Source organism: Physella acuta, unplaced genomic scaffold (genome assembly GCF_028476545.2).
Source record: "Physella acuta isolate Inbredline_101_S28 unplaced genomic scaffold, ASM2847654v3 ptg000115l, whole genome shotgun sequence".
NCBI classification, from domain to species: domain Eukaryota; kingdom Metazoa; phylum Mollusca; class Gastropoda; family Physidae; genus Physella; species Physella acuta.
Window position 1 is genome coordinate 500,628 of NW_026731635.1, and position 15,380 is coordinate 516,007.

Genomic DNA, 15,380 nt, shown 5'->3' on the forward strand with positions numbered 1-15,380 from the left:
TCAATGCCTGTAGCAATAAATTGTATTTAAAAACAGCCACAAACATTTGAGTTGTTGATGCCTGTAGCAATAAATTGTATTTAAAAACAGCCACAAACATTTGAGTTGTTGATGCCTGTAGCAATAAATTGTATTTAAAAACAGCCACAAACATTTGAGTTGTTGATGCCTGTAGCAATAAATTGTATTTAAAAACAACCACAGACACATTCGTTGTCCCTCTAGACATGGCTACAGTGCTGTATTTAAATTAACGTTTTGAAAACAATTTTACATCCATGCTAAATATATTATTTCTACTGGTATACATGAAATTAAAAAAAACAAGCTTGGTTAAGCACATCTTTAAAAAAGACCAAAAGCCTTATTTATATTGGAGGCTGCTGGATATATAATCACAATAGTCTTTTATTAAGCTACAAGTCGTGAAAACAGGTGTACTCTACTTCATCTACTTTATTCATAATTAGATCCAAAAGTGGAAGTTACATTGTATAAAATGCAGCAGTTTACATATGTTTTTGTATATGAAACCAAACCAAATGACACACTGACCAGTTCTTTGGTTGGGAGACCCTGGCTCGTCATCGCTGGCCTTGACTGTAAGATTGTAGCTTGGGGTAGTCTCCCTGTCCAGAGCCCTGATCACCTTGATGGCGCCAGAGTTTTGGTCGATGTTGAAGAATTGCTGGGGGTCACCGCTGATGATCTGGTAGCGCACTGTCCCCTGTAGCAGACCTTTGTCATCATCAGTAGCATTTAACTTTGTCACCAAATAGCCTTGGAGAAATACAATCATTTGAGAGTTAGCAATGTACTGATAAGTTAGTTAGAAAATACATTATAAATATCTTTATGTCAAAAATATAATTTTATCTTTTGTTCTCTACTTTTTATTTATTTGAATATATCAAATATAATCTATTAATCTACATTATTAATCAATTCCAAGATTAGTACAAACATTTTAATTTAAGAAATGTTTAAAATTGTGAAACAAATGTGTTTTGTGAATATAAAAAAACAATATTTTATTTATAAAATTTAAGGAAACAAATATCACAAATAAACTAACAAAGTGAGTATAGATTTTTAATTAAATTGATAAATAACTTTAAATAAACTGAATATTTCATCTTTACAATTTAAAATAAATAAGTTTTTGAATTTGTAAAATTGTTCTTTATTGTCATCATTAAAGTAAATATGTAAAAAAATTGAAATAAACGTGGATACCTAGTGTTACATTTTCTGGAACTGAGAAAGGTCCAATGGCTGTTCCTGGTACAAACTGTGGGCTGTACTCATTGACAGGGTTGATGTTGATGGTCACATTTATCAAGACAAAGAGCTCTGGGGACCCATTGTCTGAGACCTTCATCACAACGGTCACAGCTGTTGTTTTCTCATAGTCAAATGCACTTTGTAGGGACAGTTGGCCTAAATTTAGAGTCAAGAATTGTGAGGATCAGTGTGTGATAAAATAAAATAAAGTTTATATAAAAATAAAACATGACTTTTGACAGAAACAATTTTTAAAATTCAAATAAATTATTTATTTGTAGAAACATAAGCAAACATATAGACCAAATTGTAAAAAAAAAATAAACTTATAATAAAAAGAGGAAAATTTGCAAAACATTTTGTTGTCTTTCACTTGGCTCACCTGAAGTGTTGCTGAAAGCTAAAGCCACATTGTTCCCTGACAGAATGGAATACTGAAGTACAGGGGAAGCTGATTTATCCTGTGGTAAAAATAGAGCTTAATAAAACAAATATAATCATAAATATAATTAGTATAATGATATGTGTTGAAAAGATTAGTGCCAAAACATAACAGAAAAAAAACTTAATTTAACAAAATAAAACAAAAATGATTAGAATTAATATTAGTATTTAACAAATAAAAACAATAATTACAAAGAGCAACTCTTTAATAAATAAAATATAAGCTAATGAAAGCGAAGAACTCTTCAGGTTTTGAAGTTAACAAGACATTCAAAAGTGTATCTATTCCCATAACTGGAAGTAAAATGTCTCTGTTCATTGACTACACCACTCACAGCATCAGTACAGTTGGGAGTGAAGAGGACCCTACTGTTGACATTCTCATCCACACTGACAACAGCTGCCAGATCAGTGCAGACAGGAGGGTTGTCATTGACGTCAGTGACAGTGACATTCAGGGTTGTGTTGCTGCTGAGCCCAGTGGAGTCTTGTACAAGCAGAGTCAGAGTATAGAAAGTTTTTTGTTCATAGTCCAGAGGTGCCAGTGTCTGTATTGGTAAATGACAGAATCAAAATAATATCAAACACACATCATTTTAAAGTTAACTTTTTGTGTAATTAACAAACATCATGTTATGTTTAAATTTTTGCTTTTGTGTAATTACACATTTTAATTATTTTAATGTTCATAGATCACCACTTGCTCTGGAAAGAATTAATAACATCTGCAACAGTTTATAGATACTAGTTTTGTCCATCAATTTTGCTTGGAAGTTTTAAATATGAAGTGAAAATATAGTTTTAGGTATAAATTTAATGCACATTAATCACTAAGATAGTTTTACCATTAAATTTTATAATGATAAACTAATTTTAACTTATATTTATCAATTTCTTCTAAAACAATAATGTATTTGATGTAAACAAATGTTGTGACACTCATATGTAAAATGGTGAACCAAGTAAAATTTAGAATTAAAATGGCAAAATTTAAAAAGCAAAGATTTTTTTTCCAAAGCTGCTTAACCTATAAAAAAGAAAATTCCCTTTTGAACCTTATGGGCTATGGAGCAGGTGGAGTAGAGTTCACCTGTTTCAGTGACCTCGGCATATGAAGGAATAGGATTGTCAGTACTATGTACAGCTGCCTTTACCTTCCATATTGTAAGGCTGATCATCAGGGACATTTTATGGACAAGCCCAGGATCTGAACTCACGAATTTTGGGTTGGAAGTCAAAGGATCTACCATTTGACCACATCGTCCCCTATTACTGCATATAGGCTATATGGGAATGTTTGTCAAAAACCCTTGTTCACACACACATATAAATAGTTAAAAAAATACAGCGGAATAGATTGAGCTGAAGTGACCACTGCCAGAAGCCAAATTTAGCCACTAGTGACCATAGAAACCTGGAGCAGCACCTACTCACCCTGATTATCCCTGACCCAGGGTCCATTGAGAACTTGCCCTCAGCATTTCCAGCGATGATGCTGAAGATTTTGACCAGATCAAATTTGTCAGCGTCCGTGGCATTCACGTCAAACACCACGCTGCCAACTTTGATGCTCTCTGGCACAGATTTTGTGTAGGGTCCACTCGGGGTGAAAACTGGACTCGCCTCGTTAACATCTGTGACCTCCACCTAATGAATAAATAATTTAAAGGTTGTCAATGGTGTTCTGTTATAGGTAACTAAGATCTTATTTAATAGTTTCATCACACGTAAATGTAAAACAAAATTATTGTAAAATGAAAATGTACGGACTGTAAAAAATTAAAATTACCTGAAATAGTAAAACAAAAATCAACCATGCAAAAGTGCATCTACAAGGCACACATTTTTAAAAAATCAGCAGATCAACATTTTAAACTTTTTTCTATCAAATAGGCCTACAGCCTGTTTAAAAATAGTGTCATAAATAATTGTATTTCTACTTCAAATTTTTTTAAATCAAACAAATCTGACCTTGAGGTATATCTTTAGTGAATGTGATTGATCAGAGACTGTCACTTCTAATGTGTAGGACTGAACCTCTTCATAATCAAGGTTAGCATTGGCAGGCAAGATGACCTCTCCAGTGGTAGAGTTAATATTGAAAGTGTTATTCTGGTTGCCTGGAAACAAAGGTAGAACAGTTAGTAAAAAAATCTGTAACATCTGAATTTAATAAGTTTTTCTTTTACTATTATAGTACTAATAGCATAGACTCACAAGCAAACATTCAACTGTGTAATACTGTGTAATATCCTATATTGCTGTCACAGGTAGCACAATAATTTAATGTTTAAAATGCTATGTACAATAAATAACCAACTATAATGATTTAAGTACAATGTCACTATCTGTAATGCTGTAGATACAGCATATAGAATAATTTCACTATCTGTAATGCTGTAAATACAGCATATAGAATAATTTCACTATCTGTAATAATTTCACTATCTATAATGCTGTAGATACAGCATATAGAATAATTTCACTATCTGTAATGCTTTAGAGTACAGTAAAAACAAAAACTCACCATCTGTAATGCTGTACGTGAGAGTACCCACAGTATCAGGGTCCCTACAAGAAATGACAGCTAGAGTTATGCCCTTTGAGTTCTCTGGTATCTCGTCCACATAGAGTGTTGAGTTACAAACAGGAGGGCAGTCATTGACGTCTTGAACTGACACTGTCACTGTGGCAGTAGCTGACAACTTGGGTGACCCCTTGTCCTGGGTAAGTTACATAAAGGTTTAATAACTTAAGAAAGTTACATAATGGTTTAATAACTTAAGAAAGTTACATAAAGGTTTAATAACTTAAGAAAGTTACATAAAGGTTTAATAACTTAATAAAGTTGCATAATGGTTTAATAACTTAAGAAAGTTACGTTAAGGTTTAATAAATTAAGAAAGTTACATAAAAGTTTAATAACTTTAGATAAGTCATAATTATACAAACAAATTTGTTTGGAATTTTTAAAAAGTAATCTAACCAATCACAGTTGCAAGAGGTAGTAATTTATCTAAGATGTTTAGGTTTTTAAAATAATAGAAAACTGTAAACATTCCCATAACTAGTGTACAGCTGCAGTAGTTTTATACCTGGACTTGAAGCATTAGGACATCCTTGAGTCTACCCAATTGGCTCAGGTATGGAAAAGTAAAGATTCTCGACCACAGAAATGCTTCATAAGTCAATATCACAGAAAGTGATTAGCTATATTTGAACTTCAGGTCCAAAAGAGTGCTATTTCAACAGTCAGAGATTTAACTAATATATCTAGAAATAATCCAATAACTTACAGTTACTGAAATCCCTAACTGATATAGAGGGATAGTTTCATAATCCAAGCTGCCTTGGAGAAGTAGAGTCCCATCCACCATGTCAATCCTAAACACATTTCCTATGTTGCCACTTGTTATAGAGTAGGTCAGTTGAGCTAAGTGATAGAGTAGGTCAATTGAGTTGAGAAGATTTAAATGTTATATTAAAGTTTTTTATGCTTGTTAGATTTGAAGGGGGAAATATGTATAGGCATGGAGATTTGCATAGGAGTGTGGGAGTGAGTGTGTGTGTGTGGGTGGGGGGTGAATGACTTATACTCAGACTTATAGATATAAGGAGAGTTTTAAAAACATTATCTAACTGGATAACATAAGTGTTGCAATTATAGACAATGTGTAATATGTGTTGAGGGTGGGGGGGTTAATGACTTATAGATATAGGGAGAGTTTTTTAAAAACATTATCTAACTGGATAAAATAAGTGATGCAATTATAGACAATGTGTAATATGTGTTGAGGGTGGGTAGAGATTAGTACTTAGTATTGTTTTCTTTTTCAGAACTTTAGACATGGTTGCTTGGCTCTTGAGAAAGTCAGTTATAGAACAATTATAAAGAGTTTATTGTCATTAGTTAGAATGTGCCAACTCACCATTTAAACCAGTGTCATTATCTTTAGCGATGATGTGCTCTAAGACTGTTCCTGCTGTCACATTCTCCAACACAGTTACAAGTGGGACATAGGTAAAGTATGGAGGATTATCATTAGAGTCTGCAAGAAATTATTGGACATAATAGTTAAGTATGGAGGATTATCATTAGAGTCTGCAAGAAATTATTGGACATAATAGTTAAGTATGGAGCATTATCATTAGAGTCTGCATGAAATTATTGAACATAATAGTTAAGTATGGAGCATTATCATTCGAGTCTGCAAGAAATTATTGGACATAATAGTTAAGTATGGAGGATTATTATTAGAGTCTGCAAGAAATCATTGGACATAATAGTTAAGTATGGAGGATTATCCTTAGAGTCTGCAAGAAATCATTGGACATAATACTTAAGAATGGTGGATTATCATTAGAGTCTGCAAGAAAATATTGAATATAATAGTTAAGTATGGAGCATTATCATTAGAGTCTGCAAGAAATTATTGGATATAATATTTAAGTATGGAGGATTATTATTAGAGTCTGCTAGAAATTATAAGACAATTTGCTTTATTACTAAACATTGGCTGGTTATGATTACAGTCTGTAAGAAATAATTGGATTCATTGCTTCATAAAATATTGTACATTCCCAATAACCATAAATCAACCTTTGCATTAAAACTTTGTATTTATTCTGCATGAGTAAACAACTAAATTAAATATACTGTATTTTTATATCCAGCATTATCCAGATTTCAACTGACCAGCAATGGCAACATCTATTGTGACCGTTGTGCTGAGTCTTATGCTGGTACCATTATCCGCCACCAGTATCACAATTTTATACAAGCTTTGAGCCTCTCTGTCAAACACTTCTCCGTCTTTAACCTTGACCACGCCTGTTGTTGGGTTCACTTCAAATTTTCCAGAAATGTTTGAAGCTGTTGAGTATTTAATAGAAAAATTTAAAACTCATATGCTTTCAAAACATGTAAAACTGTCAAATATTTATTAAACACATTTGTTATTGGGATGTTTATTAGAAGTATCAGTCAGATATTTATTTAAGTTGCTATCAGCATCTAACATACAAATACTTATACTATAATGAAGTTAGGTAAAAAATTATTATTATTCTGTTTTTAAATTTTTAACAAATGCTTTCAGCTTTAATTTCTTTAGGGTGGCATCTGACCTAGACCCCCCCTCTATATTACTTTAAAAAGGCACCTGACATAGCATCCCCCCCCCTCCCTCCCAGTAATATCTTACCAAGTGTATAACTGATGGCATTGTTCCTCATCTCTGGATCCTTGTCTGCATCCTTGCAGTCCAAGACAGCGATGATACTGTTGATTGCCTGGTAGTTTTCTGGAAAACTGGTTGTGGAAAAACCTTTAGCACAAGCTGGTGCATTGTCATTCACGTCTCCCACATTGACTGGAAAGTTTTAAAATGTTGCGTGACATTAAAAAAAAAATCAAATAATTAAATAAGAACCCATGATTTATGAGCCCTGTAAAAGCAAGAGATTGAATTAAGGAGCCTAAGCTGTTAAAATAAGAACCTCTGATTTAAGAGACCTACCTGTTAAACTGAGAACCCCTGATTTAGGAGGTTTGCCTTTATCTGTTGCCATGACCCTTAAAGTGATTGTTTGGGTTGTCTCCCTGTCAAGGGAAGTAACCAAACTCAGCTGTCCAGTAACTGGGTCGATGGCTAATGGACCTGCTCAAAAGAAAATGTAAATGTGTAGAGGGGATGGAAGAAAATGTATAGCACTGTGAGACATTTTTTAATGTATTTTTATGATAAACTTAGGATACTTTTAATGAGTTGTTTACAAAAAAGTAGAACTATAAATTACAATTTGTATAGCATAAATAGAACTGGCACCAACCTGAGTCTATGCTGAATGTAAACATGCCATCTGGACCAGCATCTCCATCTGTCACAGTGGCCTACAGCAACAAAATTAATCATTAATGAACACAAAGTTCAGGATTAATTCCATAGTCTTGATAGATTGTCAAGTAACTGAGAAATTAGTAATTAATTATCTAGATATTCATTGTGCTATAAACACTTTAATAGTTTATAATTTAAAAAAAATCCAGTAGCCATTGGCTTGATTTGCCACACAATATTTCATTTCAAAATGATTGTTTTAACATCCAGATTGAAAGTTTAGTTTGTTACACAATATTTACATTAATTTGATACAAAGAATGATTAATGTTATCTTAAGTTTAAAGGTAAAGCCTGTTACACAATATTTAATTAATTTCATAATAAATATATTTATTCTCACCTTAAGTTTGAAGGTATAGTTAGTCAGAGTATCCTCTGAAATTGTGACACTCTCAGCAGCAGCTGAAAATTCTGGTGGGTACTCATTGACAGATTGTATCTGTATGGTGTAGCTTGCGTTGGTAGTGTAGGTGTTGTCAGTTGCTTGGATCACCAGTGAGTAACTTGTCACATTCTCATAGTCCAGACCTCCAGCTACTTCAATCTCACCACTGCTGCTGTTGATTCTGGGGACAAGATAGACAAATTAAAACAGATTCTTGATACAAGAGAAACACAGCAACACAGATTCTGGGTACAAAATAGACACAACAAAATTGATTCTGGGTACAAGATAGACACAACAAAATTGATTCTGGGTACAAGATAGACACAACAAAATTGATTCTGGGTACAAGATAGACACAACAAAATTGATTATGGGTACAAGATAGACACAACAAAATTGATTATGGGTACAAGATAGACACAACAAAATTGATTATGGGTACAAGATAGACACAACAAAATTGATTATGGGTACAAGATAGACACAACAAAATTGATTATGGGTACAAGATAGACACAACAAAATTGATTATGGGTACAAGATAGTCACAGCAAATTTGAAACTGAGAGCAAAATAGACACAGCAAAAACAATGAAACTATTTGTTTTTTCTTTAAGAGCTTGAATCAAATTGTGATTACTGGGGTTTTTTCTTTAGTCGTATAAATAACATCTTGTGCAGAAAGACAAAAAATTGTTTACAGAGTAAAATCCTTCAAAGTTCTATAGATTATCTTTAGGTTTTTTTTTTAAATTTAGAAAAATGCTCTTAAAATTCCGATTATATCTTGTTTAAAGAGCTTTAATTAAGATCAAGCTTGATTAGTGGCAGAAATAAAAAATAAAGCACAAGTTGAACTAGTAAAAGGGAGTTAATGAGTAGGTGTAGGTTGACCATTGAAGACTGACCTCCACTTGCCGTCCATGTTGCCAGCAAGGATCTGGTATGTGACCGTGTGGTAAGCTGGTGTGGTGTCCCCATCTGTTGCTGTTACTGCCAGTTTTAGTCTAGTGCCCACCACAGCATCCTCTGGCACTGACACTGTGTACACCTCAGGGCGAAATATCGGGCTGGGGGGAGGAAATTTAAATTATTAATTTGAGAAAATTAAGAACATTAATTACAGAAAATTTTCAAAAAATTAATTAGAGAAAATTAAAAATATTGATTAGAAAAAATTAAGAACATTAATTAGAGAAAAATAAAAATATCAATTATGGAAAATTAAAAACATTGATTAGAGAAAATTAAAACAGTAGGCCTAATTAGAAAAAATTAAAATGATAATTAGAAAGGATCAAAACCTTAATTAGTGAAACTTAAAAATAATTTTTAATCAAAATATTTTTATAAGATTTATTTCTTTATTATATCCAAACAACTTATGTAAAGATTATAATGTAAGAAGCATTTTTGAAAAGCTGATATCATTCAATAAATAATTCATAATTCAACATATATTATCACAGAAACAGCAACATTAAACATATAGCACTGTTACAATGCTTGTCTAATCAAAATAATAAAAATTATTATTCATATCGAAACAGTATTGCCCTACCTACCCTATTTGATAGACTGAACTTTATAGTAAGAACTGTTTAACATACACTTGTGTGTATAAATCCAATTGACTAGCATTGAAAACTAACCTCATATCGTTAACATCAATAACATTAACTGTAATGTTCTGGCATGTTGTGAAGGCAACAGGGTTTGCTGTGTCTCTTGCACAGACCTCAAGCTTGTAAACTGGACCAACGGTTTCAAAATCTGGGGCTTTTGTCTTGAGAGTTACCTCCCCTGATTCTAAAAAACAAAAGTTAAAAATACTACTTAGCTTTATATTTCTTTTTGTTGATATTTCTGCTGATTAATAACTCAGCTAAATCTTGTAGACACAATGCAAATGCCTAACACTTATAACTTATTTACTTTGTTTCTACCTTTAAAAATGTATTCAAAAACAGTTTAAGAAGTATAAAAGTATGATTTTTAAAATATATCAAAATATTTACACTATCAATATTTCATCAAGTAAATGTAAATTTTTTTCCCTCTTATATTATGAAAAACCATCATTGTATAACTTCATTAAAGAAATGAGTTAAAAATTTACTTGGTGCAACAGCAAAGTATGTTGTATCTGTTAAAGAGAACGTGACAACATCAGAGGGTCCATCATTGCCTGAGGCATTGCACCTGTACAGCACTACGTTGCTGGCACTGTCATTTTCATGCACTGTAAAACTGAAGGGCCCACTGAAGGAAGGAGGGCTTTCATTGATGTCAGTGACTCTCAAATTAATGGTGACGCTGGCACTTTGTACAGGGTTTCCTGATGACTTGTCAATCACCTGGTTGATTAAATGAAATTCATTTTAAAAAAATAAAATAAATAGTATCATCTTTAGTTTAGTTTAGTGAGTATAACAGTATGTAACCAAAAATACTACAAAATATTATGATGGAATAGTGGCAGTGAAATGATTCATAAAAAAATTATTATTTAATACTTTATTTTAAATATTAAAAATATTATTTACCAAAATAACAATGGTGTATGCAGTCCCCTTTTCGAAGTCTAAGGCTGTCAAAACACTGACCTCCCCTAGAGGGGAGACAACTGGCTGTATGTTGGCTGGCGTCACACTAGTAGAAACACATTTATTTCAATCTTTAAAATCAGTTACGTCCCTTGATCATGATCATATACTTTAACTATAGTTCGTCAGGTCAAGACAAGAACTCACCTGATCAAGACAAGAACTCACCTGGTCAAGACAAGAACTCACCTGGTCAAGACAAGAACTCACCTGGTCACATTGTATGCCAGCTGTGTATTGGTGTCTACATCAGTGCAGGTGATGTTTGTAATCTTGTCTGTGTTCTCTGGCCTGTCAATGTTGATGACACTGACACACATGGGTGGGTTGTCATTGACATCTGTCACTCTGATGGAGATTTTGGCTGCGCCACTTCTGGCTGGGACACCTTTGTCTGAACAACAAAACAATTCATTTATAAAATATACATGAACTTTTTCCATTCCATTTACTGAACAATGAAACTACACATTTATAAAATGTACCATACATTTTTCCATACCATTTAATGTAGGCCTACAATGCATCAAAACATTAATAAAATATATACAACTTTGTCTGTTCCATTTACTGTAGGCCTACAATGCATCAAAACATTAATAAAATATATAAAATTTTGTCTGTTCCATTTACTAAAGAAAAAACAAAATAAAATAAACAAAAACTTTTTTCATTCCTTTTCTTTGTGTCTAACAAAAGTCTTTTTAAAATAACTTAAAATGTAAAACAAATTTTAAAGACAAAAATTTTTTTCTGACCAATGGCTTGAACTTGAAACTCAAATAATGTGTCATTCTGGTCATAATCAAACACTCCATCAAGCAGAATCTCCGCCTGGCGACCCCTCTGGACCAGCGAAAACTTGGGCTGTGACACAACAAAGCTAAACACAAAGTCCCCGTCTGGACCTGTGTCATTGTCCATGGCAGATATCTGTGAGTGAGAGAATCTACGTCATCACATTGTTAACTCACAATGTTACATTCAGTGACAGGAAAGATGTGTAACAGAAAAATGCAAGGGTATTTTTGTTTTCTTAAATTGAGCATTTATAGACACTAGAAATTATGACCACATGTACATTGTAGCATAATAAAACACTTTTCCATGAAATATTACAAAATTAAAGTGCATTAGTATGATAAGTTTGTATTTGCACATTTTTCAGTTTGCAGTTTTCTATTGCAGTTTTTTCTTGTGCAAATATTTCTATCTAGTGGTAACCGAAGTTACTAATTTTAAAAAAAATTCTGAAAATTTTGAAGCTCACATTACATAGTCCTATATATAAAAAGGAGTTTAAAAATGTATGGTGAGTATTGTAGTTAATACAGGGTGTGAAAGTGGTGTAGGACTGTTATAATGAGTAGCCTGCTGTAGTTGATACAATGTGAACATGGTGTTGTACTCACAAGAAGGATTGTGTCCCCATTCTTCAGCTGTGTCTCATTGACTGTCACAGAGTAAAGGCTCAAGTTGAAGACAGGGGGAAACTCGTTGACCGTCTTCACATCTACAGCCACTAAAGTTGTTGCTGTCAGGGCACCTGACTGACCATTGTGGTCTAAAATTTTAAATTTACCATAGTGATTTCATTAAACCATACAAAGGAGCTCTCTGGTATGTTGAGTTAAGAATCAACTAAATCTTTATTATACTTTCCCCTTTCTATAATTCTGCAGATGTTATGAATTTTAAAGAAGCAAAAACGTTTTTTGTGTTTACCATGTGATGAAGTATTCAATTAATAAAAGTTTTAATTTTTTAAATTGATTTGAAAGACAATTATTTATATCATTTATCCAAAATGTCATTTGCGGAAAATAGAAATTGTTCAAAATCGCACATGTTATATATATAACAACTTCATAATGTCACTTGTTCATAATATCACAATCAATACGTTACCTGTGGCAGTTACTGTGAGCTTATAGAGTGTAACCCCAGTCAAGTCAGCATCAAGGACCTCTGTGTTTCTGATCTCTCCAGTTGTTTCATTGATGGAAAACTTAGAGCTGTTACTTCCTGGTACTAGATGAATGATTAGATGAGAAAAATGTCTCAATACACAAAATTTAAAACTAATGGTACTGGATAAACGATCAGACAAGAAAAATATCTCAATACAAAAAATTTAAAACTGCTGGTACTAGATGACTGCTCAGATGAGAAAAATATCTCAATACCAAAAATTTAAAACTGCTGGTACTAGATGAATGCTCAGATGAGAAAAATATCTCAATACAAAATGTTTTTAAAACTGCTGGTACTAGATGAATGATCAGATGAGAAAAATATCTCAATACCAAAAATTTAAAACTGCTGGTACTAGATGAATGCTCAGATGAGAAAAATATCTCAATACAAAATGTTTTTAAAACTGCTGGTACTAGATGAATGATCAGACAAGAAAAATGTCTCAATACAAAAATTTTAAAACTCTGCTGGAATAAGATAAATGACCAGATAACTAGTCGTAACAGAAAGTTTAAAAGCCATAACAGATATAATCTTTCAACCACGATTAAGCACTTTGCTGTCAGACTGTGTGCAGGGAAAAATTCAATCATTATGTAACTAAAGAACTGTAAAATAAATGCTAAGCTGGTCGACATGTTGACTGTAAATAAAATCCATTTACTTTTATTGATGAAAAAATAAATGTCTTACCTATTCTATATTTGACCCTGCCATTATCATTAGTGTTGGGGTCATCTCTGTCAGTAGCCGTGACGGTAACAATCAGAGTATTGGCTGCGTCATTCTCCAGTAAAGTCCCTCTATGGATGGACACAAGTTTTTATTATGAATCTTTCAAATGATAGTGAGGCATATAATAAAATAAACTTTTTAGTGAGCTTTTCTTTTTTGCAGCAGGGAAAAACTTTTATAACCCTGCATTCTAAATCAAGTACAGTATGATTTCATCATGAAAAAAAAAATATTTAATATTATTAATCATTATCTTTATTTTAGTTTTTAATAGCTTCAAGCTTAATTAAGTTAATTCTTTTTTTTTCTAGCCATTATTGTTTATTTCTACACCTAATACCTAGTAAGAGGCTATATTATATAAAATAAAACACCAAGTCAAATAATTTAGAAACATCATATGTTTAACCATCTAAAGCAATCATACCTGTAAAAAAAGATAAAAATAAAAAGTTGCTAATGGATATATGAAAACATTAACTACCTGTAAATAGAGGAGTTAAACACTGGAGGATTGTCATTGACATCTTCAATGGTAATGTTGACTGTTGCATTCACTGTTAAATTTTTTTAAAATTATTTAGTGCAACCATAAATTATATATATATATATATATATATATATATATATATATATATATATATATATATATATATATATATATATATGTATATATATATATATATATGTATATATATATATATATATGTATATATATATATATATATATATATATATATATATATATATATATATATATATGTATATATATATATATATATTTATTTATTTATATATATATTTATTTATTTTTTTAAATTAAAGATTTTTAAAGAATTACAAATATTTTTTTGTTTCATATTTATAAATAACTTTTTTGAGAAGTAAAGCTGACCTCTTCTTTGATTGGCTGATGTAGGTAGGTCATCAACTGCCTCTACAATTAGTGTGTAATTAGCTGTGACCTCATGATCTAGTGGGCTTGTAGTTTTTATCTCCCCTGTCATCTCATTGATATCAAACTGCTCGTCCGGGTCACCGCCCACAATATAGTACCTGACAGTACCTTGTAGCAAACCTTTGTCTTGATCAGTAGCATTTATCTGGCCAACTAATGTGCCTGGTGGTCATTTGAAAAAAAATTATATACATATATACAAAGCATATACATGTATATAAATATACATATTTATTTATTTATTTATTGATTTATCTATATACTTATTTATATATTTATTTATTGAATCTATCATGAGTTTTCATAAAGCAAACAATAAAATAAAAAATTATATTTACCAATGGTAGCATTTTCAGGAACAGCAAAAGGTCCAGTATTCACAAAGACAGGTGTAAACTCATTCACTGGTCTGACGTTGATCCTGACCATAAGGATCACCCCCAGGTCTGGTGTCCCTCCGCCATAAGCTTTAATGGTCACTTCATGATAGGTCATATTTTCATAGTCCAGTGGGGCTTTCAAAGCTAACTGACCTATACAATTTAACATACAGATAGTTTGACACTTGCAGGCATGGTAAAACAATATGAACATTACACACACAAAATCTAAGTTTTTATTCTTTATACCATTTAGTATTTTAAATACATAAAGGGTTAAAAAAGAAAAGTATTTAGTTTAGACCTGTAGTAGAGTTAAATAGAAGTTCTGGAAAAGCTCCTGACTGTAATGTGTATCTGCCATCAGAAGGAATGACAGTGTCCTGAAAAATTTAAGGAGAAATATATTTTATGAGGGTTTACAGCATTTTGTCACACTTTGATTTAATGCTAACTCTTTAGTGACTTTTAGAACATCAGTAAAAATCAAGTGATTTCTCAGTAAACATCAAGTGATTTCTTAGTACTTAATGTAAACAAGAAAAATGTCATAAACAAATATAAAAAGCAAGCTTCTGCTAATTATTTGCTCATATATACATTAAGGGTCTGTTAAATCTTGTTTCTTAAATCTGGAAAAAAATAGGCCCTTATGTGATTCTTGGATCACGTTTAAAAAAACTTCATCTTTGATATGAAACAATA

At 31.9% G+C, this 15,380-nt stretch overlaps 1 protein-coding gene across 4 annotated transcripts in view; it reads right to left on the reverse strand.

Annotated features, from left to right (window-relative positions):
* Positions 1-15,380, reverse strand: part of LOC131934657 (cadherin-23) — an 81,774-nt gene that overhangs the window by 18,291 nt on the left and 48,103 nt on the right. For all 4 annotated transcript variants that reach the window (XM_059290729.1, XM_059290731.1, XM_059290730.1 and 1 more), the window contains 27 exons: positions 14,980-15,058; positions 14,634-14,828; positions 14,233-14,457; positions 13,822-13,894; positions 13,296-13,405; positions 12,534-12,656; positions 12,038-12,189; positions 11,384-11,558; positions 10,836-11,019; positions 10,566-10,671; positions 10,139-10,376; positions 9,672-9,828; positions 8,928-9,089; positions 7,972-8,197; positions 7,561-7,621; positions 7,248-7,388; positions 6,933-7,100; positions 6,425-6,601; positions 5,658-5,777; positions 5,025-5,161; positions 4,256-4,451; positions 3,700-3,848; positions 3,163-3,375; positions 2,064-2,276; positions 1,667-1,745; positions 1,237-1,440; positions 556-780 (listed from right to left, as the gene is read on the reverse strand). In XM_059290729.1, coding sequence (XP_059146712.1) covers positions 556-780; positions 1,237-1,440; positions 1,667-1,745; positions 2,064-2,276; positions 3,163-3,375; positions 3,700-3,848; positions 4,256-4,451; positions 5,025-5,161; positions 5,658-5,777; positions 6,425-6,601; positions 6,933-7,100; positions 7,248-7,388; positions 7,561-7,621; positions 7,972-8,197; positions 8,928-9,089; positions 9,672-9,828; positions 10,139-10,376; positions 10,566-10,671; positions 10,836-11,019; positions 11,384-11,558; positions 12,038-12,189; positions 12,534-12,656; positions 13,296-13,405; positions 13,822-13,894; positions 14,233-14,457; positions 14,634-14,828; positions 14,980-15,058 — 4,288 coding nt within the window. The remainder of the gene's footprint in view (positions 1-555; positions 781-1,236; positions 1,441-1,666; positions 1,746-2,063; positions 2,277-3,162; positions 3,376-3,699; positions 3,849-4,255; positions 4,452-5,024; positions 5,162-5,657; positions 5,778-6,424; positions 6,602-6,932; positions 7,101-7,247; positions 7,389-7,560; positions 7,622-7,971; positions 8,198-8,927; positions 9,090-9,671; positions 9,829-10,138; positions 10,377-10,565; positions 10,672-10,835; positions 11,020-11,383; positions 11,559-12,037; positions 12,190-12,533; positions 12,657-13,295; positions 13,406-13,821; positions 13,895-14,232; positions 14,458-14,633; positions 14,829-14,979; positions 15,059-15,380) is intronic.